Below are 12,453 nucleotides of genomic sequence, written 5' to 3'. Positions count from 1 at the left end.
CAGTGATGTCATAGAGGGTAAACAGCAGTGGTGGAAAAAGTACTCAATTGTCATACTTGAGTAAAAGTATAGATACCTTAACAGAAAATGACTCAAGTAAAAGTTAAAGTCACCCAGAAAAATACTACTTGAGTAAAAGTCCAAAAGTATGATAAAAAATATACCCAAGTATCAAAAGTAAATGGAATTGCTCAAATGTTCTTAGGTATCAAAAGTAAAAGAAGAAACCATTTCAATGTCCTTATATTAAGCAAACCAGATGGCAACATAAAAAAAACATTTACAGATAGCCAGGGGCACACTCCAACACTCAGACATCATTTACATATGTAGCATTTGTGTTTAGGGAGTCCGCCAGATCAGTGGCAGTATGGATGACCAGGGATGTTCTCTTGATAAGTGTGTGAATTGGAACATTTTTCTGTCAAAATGTAACGAGTACTTTTGGGTGTCAGGGAAAATGTATGGAGTAAAAAGTACATTATTTTCTTTAGGAATGTAGTGAAGTAAAAGTAAAAGTTGACAAAAATAGAAATAGTAAAGTAAAGTACAGATACCCCAAAAAACTACTTAAGTTGTACTTTAAAGTATTTTTACTTAAGTACTTTACACCACTGGTAAACACTCTCCACTCACTACTCCCTCAAACTTAAATGAATGAGTGTGTGTGCACGTATTTACGTGCAAGTGCTTGTGTGTGTGCGTGTATGTGCAAGTGCCTGTGTGTGTGCGTGTATGTGCAAGTGCCTGTGTGTGTGCGTGTATGTGCAAGTGCTTGTGTGTGTGCGTGTATGTGCAAGTGCCTGTGTGTGTGCGTGTATGTGCAAGTGCCTGTGTGTGTGCGTGTATGTGCAAGTGCCTGTGTGTGTGTGTGTATGTGCAAGTGCCTGTGTGTGTGCGTGTATGTGCAAGTGCCTGTGTGTGTGCGTGTATGTGCAAGTGCTTGTGTGTGTGCGTGTATGTGCAAGTGCCTGTGTGTGTGCGTGTATGTGCAAGTGCCTGTGTGTGTACGTGTATGTGCAAGTGCCTGTGTGTGTGCGTGTATGTGCAAGTGCCTGTGTATGTTACCTTGTGCTGAAGGCTCTCCTGGTTGTCTCTGCGTAGCATGTGGCTGAGGCATTCCTCCAAGTCTCTTCTCATTCTATATACTCTGCCTCTATCCTCAAGACAGGGGCGATCTACACACACACACACAAACAAAAATACACACGAAAAAAGATTAAAAGAGATAAAATAGAATATTTTATACCATTAATCAGCTTATTATGTTCTATGACTTTACAGATCTATGACTCCATGGATCTATGACTCCATGGATCTATGACTATGACTCCATGGATCTATGACTATGACTCCATGGATCTATGACTCCATGGATCTATGACTATGACTCCATGGATCTATGACTATGACTCCATGGATCTATGACTATGACTCCATGGATCTATGACTCCATGGATATATGGCTATGACTCCATGGATCTATGACTATGACTTTATGGATCTATGACTATGACTTTATGGATCTATGACTATGACTCCATGGATCTATGACTATGACTCCATGGATCTATGACTATGACTCCATGGATCTATGACTATGACTTTATGGATATATGGCTATGACTCCATGGATCTATGACTATGACTTTATGGATATATGGCTATGACTCCATGGATCTATGACTATGACTTTATGGATCTATGACTATGACTTTATGGATCTGTGACTTTACGGATCTATGACTTTATGGATCTATGACTTTACGGATCTGTGACTTTACGGATCTATGACTTTATGGATCTGTGACTTTACGGATCTGTGACTTTACGGATCTATGACTTTACGGATCTATGACTTTACGGATCTATGACTTTATGGATCTATGACTTTACGGATCTATGACTTTACGGATCTGTGACTTTATGGATCTATGACTTTATGGATCTGTGACTTTACGGATCTGTGACTTTACGGATCTGTGACTTTATGGATCTATGACTTTATGGATCTGTGACTTTACGGATCTGTGACTTTACGGATCTGTGACTTTGCTGATCTATAACTTTATTGTACTAAGATTATCTGCAGTATCATTTTACAGAATGTGTGTGCATTTGTGTGTCTTACCGGGGTTAATGAGCACCAGTGAGCTGAAGAGAGCCATCTGCTGCTCAGTCAGTCTCAGGGCACACATTCTGTGAGCGAAGTCAAACACCGCCACCATCAGATCACCACAGCCTGGAACAACACAGTTAGCAGAGTTAGCATCACTAAGACTAGGAACCAATTGGCAAAGTTAATATGAGATCGTGTCCTCCGTAATTATTGGGACAGTGAAGGATTTAAAAAAATATTTTGGCTCTATACTCCAAAAGTTTGTATTTGAAGATACAGTTCAGAAGGTTAGACACACAAATATCATACAGCCTCCACATTAACGTAGAAGTGTTAGCAAACATATTCTATTCTTTACAATAAAAGTGACTCCAAAATGACACAAAGCATTATTTACCATTCATTTCTATTGGGCACAAAATAATCTGAAACAGAACCAAAACAAACAACAAATGCATCCAACAAATGTTTTGAGTCACAAGCTTGATGTAATCATTGTGTGCTATGAATATGGGACCAAGTACTTAACGTTTTACTATTTTAATACACATATAAGTTCATTCTTCCCAATCATTTTGGTCCCCTAAAATGGGCGTGCTATGTACCCTCAAATTAAAGAGGACAGTCTGCACTTTAAACTCAGTCATTGTTTGATTTCAAAATCCAAACTTTTGGAGCATAGCCATAAGAATAAAAAATACTTCACTGTCCCAATAATTATGGAGGGCAGTGTAGCATCCATTCAACAGCTAAGACTAGGAACCAATGGACTAACCCAGAGACTTGAAAAGTTCACTGTAGCATCCATTCAACAGCTAAGACTAGGAACCAATGGACTAACCCAGAGACTTGAAAAGTTCACTGTAGCATCCATTCAACAGCTAAGACTAGGAACCAATGGACTAACCCAGAGACTTGAAAAGTTCACTGTAGCATCCATTCAACAGCTAAGACTAGGAACCAATGGACTAACCCAGAGACTTGAAAAGTTCACTGTAGCATCCATTCAACAGCTAAGACTAGGAACCAATGGACTAACCCAGAGACTTGAAAAGTTCACTGTAGCATCCATTCAACAGCTAAGACTAGGAACCAATGGACTAACCCAGAGACTTGAAAAGTTCACTGTAGCATCCATTCAACAGCTAAGACTAGGAACCAATGGACTAACCCAGAGACTTGAAAAGTTCACTGTAGCATCCATTCAACAGCTAAGACTAGGAACCAATGGACTAACCCAGAGACTTGAAAAGTTCACTGTAGCATCCATTCAACAGCTAAGACTAGGAACCAATGGACTAACCCAGAGACTTGAAAAGTTCACTGTAGCATCCATTCAACAGCTAAGACTAGGAACCAATGGACTAACCCAGAGACTTGAAAAGTTCACTGTAGCATCCATTCAACAGCTAAGACTAGGAACCAATGGACTAACCCAGAGACTTGAAAAGTTCACTGTAGCATCCATTCAACAGCTAAGACTAGGAACTAATGGACTAACCCAGAGACTTGAAAAGTTCACTGTAGCATCCATTCAACAGCTAAGAATAGGAACCAATGGATTAACCCAGAGACTTGAAAAGTTCACTGTAGCATCCATTCAACAGCTAAGACTAGGAACCAATGGACTAACCCAGAGACTTGAAAAGTTCACTGTAGCATCCATTCAACAGCTAAGTCTAGGAACCAATGGACTAACCCAGAGACTTGAAAAGTTCACTGTAGCATCCATTCAACAGCTAAGACTAGGAACCAATGGACTAACCCAGAGACTTGAAAAGTTCACTGTAGCATCCATTCAACAGCTAAGACTAGGAACCAATGGACTAACCCAGAGACTTGAAAAGTTCACTGTAGCATCCATTCAACAGCTAAAACTAGGAACCAATGGACTAACCCAGAGACTTGGAAAGTTCACTGTAGCATCCATTCAACAGCTAAGACTAGGAACCAATGGACCAACCCAGAGACTTGAAAAGTTCACTGTAGCATCCATTCAACAGCTAAGACTAGGAACCAATGGACTAACCCAGAGACTTGAAAAGTTCATTGTAGCATCCATTCAACAGCTAAGACTAGGAACCAATGGACTAACCCAGAGACTTGAAAAGTTCACTGTAGCATCCATTCAACAGCTAAGACTAGGAACCAATGGACTAACCCAGAGACTTGAAAAGTTCACTGTAGCATCCATTCAACAGCTAAGACTAGGAACCAATGGACTAACCCAGAGACTTGAAAAGTTCACTGTAGCATCCATTCAACAGCTAAGACTAGGAACCAATGGACTAACCCAGAGACTTGAAAAGTTCACTGTAGCATCCATTCAACAGCTAAGACTAGGAACCAATGGACTAACCCAGAGACTTGAAAAGTTCACTGTAGCATCCATTCAACAGCTAAGACTAGGAACCAATGGACTAACCCAGAGACTTGAAAAGTTCAGTGCTGCCAAACTTCCCATCGAAGAAGACGGTGCTGTTCTCTGTGTTAAAACACCTGCTCATTCTAACCAGAACCACCTCCATCGATCCTGAGAGAGAGAGATGGAGAGAGGGAGAGAGGGAGCGAGAGAGAGAGATGGTGGGTAGAGAGAGAGATGGAGGGGAGAGAGAGATGGAGAGAGGGAGAGAGGGAGAGAGAGAGAGAGAGAGATGGTGGGTAGAGAGAGAGATGGAGGGGAGAGAGAGAGATGGAGAGATGGAGAGAGGGAGAGAGAGAGAGAGAGAGAGAGAGAGATGGTGGGTAGAGAGAGAGATGGAGGGGAGAGAGAGATGGAGAGAGGGAGAGAGAGAGAGAGAGAGAGAGAGAGAGAGAGATGGTGGGTAGAGAGAGAGATGGAGGGGAGAGAGAGAGATGGAGAGATGGAGAGAGAGAGAGGGTGAAGAATGTTTAATAATGGCAATGTGCACTTCTTACAGGAAGACTTTTCTTGAGAGAGGACAGTGTAGTAAGTAGTGATTGACAGGTGGATTCGGCTCACCAGTCTTGAGCAGGGTGATCTGGTCGTTCTGTCCAAGCCCACGGAACCCTGGGATGCTTTTGGCAAACTCCACCACGTACTGTACCGCTTCAGTCAGCCTCACGGCACAGTGCTGCCACATCTCATCTACTGACTGGAGACAGGGAGGGAGGGAGGGAGACAAGGAGGGAGACAGGGAGGGAGACAAGGAGGGAGACAGGGAGGGAGGGAGGAAGACAGGGAGGGAGGGAGACAGGGAGGGAGGGAGACAGGGAGAGAGGGAGGGAGGGAGGGAGGGAGGGAGGGAGGGAGGGAGGGAGGGAGGGAGGAAGACAGGGAGGGAGGGAGGGAGGGAGGAGGGAGGGAGGGAGGGAGGGAGGGAAAAACAAGAGAAAAAGAGAAATGTGAGGGGAGCGGGAATACCAAAAAGAGGTGAGAAGGAGAAGAGAGAGACAAGATGCCTTCACATCTGGTGCGGCAGGTAGCCTAGTGGTTAGAGCATTGTACTAGTAACTGAAAGGTTGCAAGATCAAGTCCATGAGCTGACTAGGCAAACATCTGTAGTTCTGCCACTGAACAAGGCAGTTACCCACTGTTCCTAGGCCATCATTGAAAATAAGAATTTGTTCTTAACTGACTAGTTAAATAAATGTCAAATAAACAATCAAATTAAAAACTTGATTTCAGGGGTCAGACTTCTTTTAACTTATTAATGAAACTGATTTATAAGAGACCAGTGATGTGTTGGTACAGTACCTTGCTCTGGTAGGCATGGATCTCCTCTCTGCTGAACAACTTCCATCTCAGAGCCTGTAGTTCCTCTAGTCTGAACTGACTGTTGTCCCTATGGGACCGCACGATACTGTCACACAGCTCCTCTATGTGTAGCAGGGAGTGGGAGGGGGGGTAAGGGCAGTAGGGGTCTTCTGGGTCATACGATCTAATTCCCATCCCTATCGTCTGGTCAGGAGACGGCTGACGGGAATCGAACCCTGAAGAAGACGGAGTGAGAAGGAGGAAGGGGTCATTGATATTAAACAGTGTTGGTCTGATTATGTGTTTTGAGTGTGTGTACAGTATGTATCCACTGCCTTACCTCTTTCGTCTGAGTGCCCACTACCAGGAGACACACAGGAGCCCTGGTAGGCCAGACCTGGAGCCTGGGACTCGCCTGGGGAGCACACCAGGTAGGGGAGCACATCTGTCGGGCAGGGTGGCAGCTCTGGCTCTCCAGGGAAGGAGTAGGCCGGAGCCGGGGCCTGGAGCAGGTGGGGTGTCCGGAAACGGCATGCCTTGCTGGGGTAGGGCAGGGCGAGTTGGGCCTCTGCCTGGAGATGCTGCTGTTGCTGCTGCTGACGGTGTCTCTCCACCTCGGCATTCAGAGACTCCCGCTGACGTTTCGACATCCGACCAAACTTCACCGCTGGGGAAACAAAAACAGTTTGTGGTGGAATTGAGTTGAATTACCCTCATATAAGGTTAAATAAATAAATACAAAATAAGTAAATTGACATGAAAAGTGTGTATTTATTCAACCTTTACTTTACCAGGAGACATCTTTTTTTTATGTGTGTGCGTGTCTCACCATCCCGGCTCATGCCCTGGGTCACACACTTCTGCAGTCGGCAGCTCTGGCAGCGGTTGCGGCTGGCTCTGTCTATAGGACAGTTACTCTGTCTGGAACAGGAGTAGGACACGGACGGCAGCTGGCTACGCCGGTAAAAACCCTGAGGGGGAGAGAGGACCATTGAAATAACCAATGAAATCCCTGGAAATAAGTCATCTGACCACACGGTTAGTTATGTCTGCTTGGTCAGAAAGAAATCGGGTGTGTAGTGCTGCAGTCTCACCTTGCAGCCCTCGCAGGTGATGACTCCATAGTGAACTCCTGATGATTTATCACCACAGATCTTACAGGGAATCACCTCAATCTGAGCTACACACACAATAACACACACATTACAGTTCACACACATTACAGTTAACAGTAACATAATACAGTTAACACACACATTACAGTTAACACACACACATTACAGTTAACACACACACATTACAGTTCACAGTAACACAAACACCTGTGGACTACGTTGGCCAGCAGAGCCAATGTAGCCAATGTCCAAACCCAGATCTTTCAGAACTACAGTGTGAGCCCATTCAGAACTGTCTATCAAGGAGACTTAGGGAGACTTAGGGGGACTTAGGGGGACTTAGGGAGACTTAGTGGGACTTAGGGGGATTTAGGGACACTTAGGGAAGACTTAGAGAGACTTAGGGAGACTTAGGGAGACTTAGGGAGACTTAGGGGGACTTAGGGGGACTTAGGGAGACTTAGGGAGACTTAGGGGACTTAGGGAAGACTTAGGGAGACTTAGGGGGACTTAGGGAGACTTAGGGAGACTTAGAGAGACTTAGGGAAGACTTAGGGAGACTTAGGAGAGAAGAGAAAGTGAAATATAGATGATGGTAAAGAGAATTGAGGGCAGGAAGGGGAAAGAGAAACCTAGACTGCAGAGAGGTAACATTAACACAAAATCAGACTGAGAAAGTTGGTTGACCACAAATATGGAGTGGAAAAGGGGTTTTTGGTCTGTGTACGTGACACCTGATTACGTGACACCTGCGTTGTGTGTGTTCAGGTATGTCAGTATATCTATCCCATTGAGGTTTGACCATTCCCCTAACAAATCAACAACACTTCACATGAACACACACACACAAACACACATACTGCAACTTTGCTACAATAATACGGGGTTTAAAAAGAGACAATTTGCTTGGTTGTCATCAAACTTTGCAATCAGAGTGAAAGAATGAACACTCTGTTTTCCTCTCATTAGCATTTCTTACATTGTTAAAAATGAACCGAATGACATCAAATACACAGCGACAGACAGAAGAGACAACAGTAGAGGGGGAATATTTGCGAATGGAGAGAGGAGGAGGAGGTGAAGGTGTCAACCTCAGTCTTTTCAAGTGGTTAACTGGCTTCTCTTTTGCTCTGACTATACTTCTTTCATCTCACCTCTCGCTCTCTCCATCCCTCTCTCTCTATCTGTCTCATAAAGGATAGTGCTGCCAGTAATAGAGTCTTTCATCTTGGTTGACACTGCCAGGAATGTCCATCCCCCCTCCACCCCCCACCCTCTTCCTCCCCATCATTCAACAAATCATACATTATTACATTCAGAACATATGAAAATAAATACGCTATTCTGTTGTGATTTTAGAGTTCGGGAAGAGTGTTTGTCTTTCTTTTTGTTGGTGTGTAAGTTAGTTTGTCAAGCGGTGAGACAATCCCTTGTGTTTACAGTACAGCAATTAATTGTGTGAAATGTGTGTGTCAGTGTGTCAAGTTTTTGTGCCCTCTTTTCAGGTGCCACAGGAATCTCCCAGAGGCCGTAAGAGGTCAGTCAGCGGTGAAACTGAGAAACCCCCTGCACATCTGATATAATACACACTATACTGCACATCTGATAGAATACACACTAAACTGCACATCTGATAGAATACACACTATACTGCACATCTGATAGAATACACACTATACTGCACATCTGATATAATACACACTATACTGCACATCTGATAGAAAACACACTAAACTGCACATCTGATAGAAAACACACTATACTGCACATCTGATAGAAAACACACTATACTGCACATCTGATAGAAAACGCACTATACTGCACATCTGGTTGAATACACACTATACTGCACATCTGATAGAAAACACACTATACTGCACATCTGGTTGAATACACACTATACTGCACATCTGATAGAAAACACACTATACTGCACATCTGATATAATACACACTAAACTGCACATCTGATAGAATACACACTATACTGCACATCTGATATAATACACACTAAACTGCACATCTGATAGAATACACACTAAACTGCACATCTGATAGAATACACACTATACTGCACATCTGATATAATACACACTAAACTGCACATCTGATAGAAAACACACTATACTGCACATCTGATATAATACACACTAAACTGCACATCTGATAGAATACACACTATACTGCACATCTGGTTGAATACACACTATACTGCACATCTGATAGAAAACACACTATACTGCACATCTGATATAATACACACTATACTGCACATCTGATAGAATACACACTATACTGCACATCTGATAGAAAACACACTATACTGCACATCTGGTAGAATACACACTATACTGCACATCTGATAGAATACACACTATACTGCACATCTGATAGAAAACGCACTATACTGCACATCTGATATAATAGACACTAAACTGCACATCTGATAGAATACACACTATACTGCACATCTGATAGAAAACACACTATACTGCACATCTGGTAGAATACACACTATACTGCACATCTGATAGAATACACACTATACTGCACATCTGATAGAATACACACTAAACTGCACATCTGATATAATACACACTATACTGCACATCTGATAGAAAACACACTATACTGCACATCTGATAGAATACACACTATACTGCACATCTGATAGAATACACACTATACTGCACATCTGATATAATACACACTAAACTGCACATCTGAAAAGAGTAACAAACTATAACCCTAAAGACTGCATGCATGGTATTGTCTATATACAGTAAAACACCTGAACAACACTTCATGAAGACTGGCTAATTGTGTGAGAATGTTAATGGGAAAGTGTATAGATGGGTGGGTAGATAAAACAAGTAGAGTGACTGCCTGCAAAACTGTATAGAGAGAGAGAGAGCAAGAGAGAGAGAGCAAGAGAGAGAGAGAGAGCTAGAGAGAGAGAGCTAAAGAGAGAGAGAGAGAGAGAGCAAGAGAGAGAGAGCTAGAGAGAGAGAGCTAAAGAGAGAGAGAGAGCAAGAGAGAGAGAGAGCTAGAGAGAGAAAGAGCTAAAGAGAGAGAGAGCAAGAGAGAGAGAGCTAAAGAAAGAGAGAGCTAGAGAGAGAGAGAGCAAGAGAGAGAAAGAGCTAAAGAGAGTGAGAGCTAGAGAGAGAGAGCTAGAGAGAGAGAGCTAAAGAAAGAGAGAGCAAGAGAGAGAGAGCTAAAGAGAGTGAGAGCTAGAGAGAGAGAGAGCTAAAGAGAGTGAGAGCTAGAGAGAGAGAGAGCTAAAGAGAGAGAGAGCTAGAGAGAGAGAGAGCTAGAGAGAGAGAGAGCAAGATAGAGAGAGCTAAAGAGAGTGAGAGCTAGAGAGAGAGAGCTAAAGAGAGAGAGAGAGCTAGAGAGAGAGAGAGCTAAAGAGAGAGAGAGCTAGAGAGAGAGAGAGCTAGAGAGAGAGAGAGCAAGAGAGAGAAAGAGCTAAAGAGAGTGAGAGCTAGAGAGAGAGAGCTAGAGAGAGAGAGCTAAAGAAAGAGAGAGCAAGAGAGAGAGAGCTAGAGAGAGAGCTAAAGAAAGAGAGAGCAAGAGAGAGAGAGCTAGAGAGAGAGAGCTAAAGAGAGAAAGAGCTAAAGATAGAGAGAGCTAAAGAGAGAGAGAGCTAGAGAGAGAGAGAGCTAAAGAGAGAGAGAGCTAAAGAAAGAGAGAGCAAGAGAGAGAGAGAGCTAGAGAGAGAGAGCTAGAGAGAGAGAGCTAAAGAAAGAGAGAGCTAAAGAAAGAGAGAGCAAGAGAGAGAGAGCTAGAGAGAGAGCTAAAGAGAGTGAGAGCTAGAGAGAGAGAGCTAGAGAGAGAGAGCTAAAGAAAGAGAGAGCAAGAGAGTGAGAGCTAGAGAAAGAGCTAAAGAAAGAGAGAGCAAGAGAGAGAGAGCTAAAGAGAGTGAGAGCAAGAGAGAGAGCAAGAGAGAGAGAGAGCTAAAGAGAGAGAGAGCAAGAGAGTGAGAGCTAGAGAAAGAGCTAAAGAAAGAGAGAGCAAGAGAGAGAGAGCTAAAGAGAGTGAGAGCAAGAGAGAGAGAGAGCTAAAGAGAGAGAGAGCAAGAGAGAGAGCTAAAGAGAGAGAGAAAGCTAAAGAGAGAAAGCTAAAGAGAGAGAGCTAAAGAGAGAGAGCTAGAGAGAGAGAGGGCTAAAGAGAGAGAGAGAGCTAAAGAGAGAGAGCTAAAGAGAGAGAGAGAGCTAAAGAGAGAGAGCTAAAGAGAGAGAGAGCTAGAGAGAGAGAGAGCTAAAGAGAGAGAGAGGGCTAAAGAGAGAGAGCTAAAGAGAGAGAGAGCTAGAGAGAGAGAGGGCTAAAGAGAGAGAGAGCTAAAGAGAGAGAGAGGGCTAAAGAGAGAGAGAGAGCTAAAGAGAGAGAGAGGGCTAAAGAGAGAGAGAGCTAGAGAGAGAGAGAGCTAAAGAGAGAGAGAGAGCTAAAGAGAGAGAGCTAAAGAGAGAGAGAGCTAGAGAGAGAGAGGGCTAAAGAGAGAGAGAGCTAAAGAGAGAGAGAGGGCTAAAGAGAGAGAGAGAGCTAAAGAGAGAGAGCTAAAGAGAGAGAGAGCTAGAGAGAGAGAGGGCTAAAGAGAGAGAGAGCTAAAGAGAGAGAGAGCAAGAGAGAGAGAGAGAGCTAAAGAGAGAGAGAGCTAAAGAAAGAGAGAGCAAGAGTGAGAGCTAGAGAAAGAGCTAAAGAAAGAGAGAGCAAGAGAGTGAGAGCTAGAGAAAGAGCTAAAGAAAGAGAGAGCAAGAGAGAGAGAGCTAAAGAGAGAGAGAGAGCTAAAGAGAGAGAGCTAAAGAGAGAGAGAAAGCTAAAGAGAGAAAGCTAAAGAGAGAGAGCTAAAGAGAGAGAGCTAGAGAGAGAGAGGGCTAAAGAGAGAGAGAGAGCTAAAGAGAGAGAGCTAAAGAGAGAGAGAGAGCTAGAGAGAGAGAGGGCTAAAGAGAGAGAGAGCTAAAGAGAGAGAGAGGGCTAAAGAGAGAGAGAGAGCTAAAGAGAGAGAGCTAAAGAGAGAGAGAGCAAGAGAGAGAGAGGGCTAAAGAGAGAGAGAGCTAAAGAGAGAGAGAGCAAGAGAGAGAGAGAGAGCTAAAGAGAGAGAGAGCTAAAGAGAGAGAGAGCAAGAGAGAGAGAGAGAGCTAAAGAGAGAAAGAGAGCTAGAGAGAGAGAGGGCTAAAGAGAGAGAGAGCTAAAGAGAAAGAGAGCAAGAGAGAGAGAGAGCTAGAGAGAGAGAGAGCAAGAGAGAGAGAGCTAAAGAGAGAGAGAGCAAGAGAGAGAGAGAGCTAAAAGAGAGAGAGAGCAAGAGAGAGAGAGAGCTAGAGAGAGAGAGGGCTAAAGAGAGAGAGAGCTAGAGAGAGAGAGCAAGAGAGAGAGAGAGAGCTAAAGAGAGAGAGAGCTAAAGAGAGAGAGAGCAAGAGAGAGAGAGAGCTAAAGAGAGAAAGAGCTAAAGAGAGAGAGAGCAAGAGAGAGAGAGCTAAAGAGAGAGAGAGCAAGAGAGAGAGA

The 12,453-nt window shown here is 43.5% G+C and overlaps 1 protein-coding gene across 2 annotated transcripts in view; it reads right to left on the bottom strand.

Moving 5' to 3' along the window:
- LOC115127057 (nuclear receptor ROR-gamma-like) overlaps positions 1–12,453 on the bottom strand; it is a 34,837-nt gene that overhangs the window by 1,256 nt on the left and 21,128 nt on the right. For both annotated transcript variants that reach the window (XM_065006785.1, XM_065006786.1), the window contains 8 exons: positions 6,932–7,017; positions 6,667–6,808; positions 6,178–6,504; positions 5,838–6,073; positions 5,103–5,235; positions 4,545–4,652; positions 2,132–2,242; positions 1,069–1,178 (listed from right to left, as the gene is read on the bottom strand). In XM_065006785.1, the coding sequence (XP_064862857.1) occupies positions 1,069–1,178; positions 2,132–2,242; positions 4,545–4,652; positions 5,103–5,235; positions 5,838–6,073; positions 6,178–6,504; positions 6,667–6,808; positions 6,932–7,017 (1,253 nt within the window). The remainder of the gene's footprint in view (positions 1–1,068; positions 1,179–2,131; positions 2,243–4,544; positions 4,653–5,102; positions 5,236–5,837; positions 6,074–6,177; positions 6,505–6,666; positions 6,809–6,931; positions 7,018–12,453) is intronic.

This window comes from Oncorhynchus nerka, linkage group LG3, assembly GCF_034236695.1.
Source record: "Oncorhynchus nerka isolate Pitt River linkage group LG3, Oner_Uvic_2.0, whole genome shotgun sequence".
NCBI lineage: Eukaryota > Metazoa > Chordata > Actinopteri > Salmoniformes > Salmonidae > Oncorhynchus > Oncorhynchus nerka.
The sequence above is the reverse complement of the archived record's forward strand: the minus strand, read 5'-3'. Positions and strand labels throughout refer to the sequence as shown.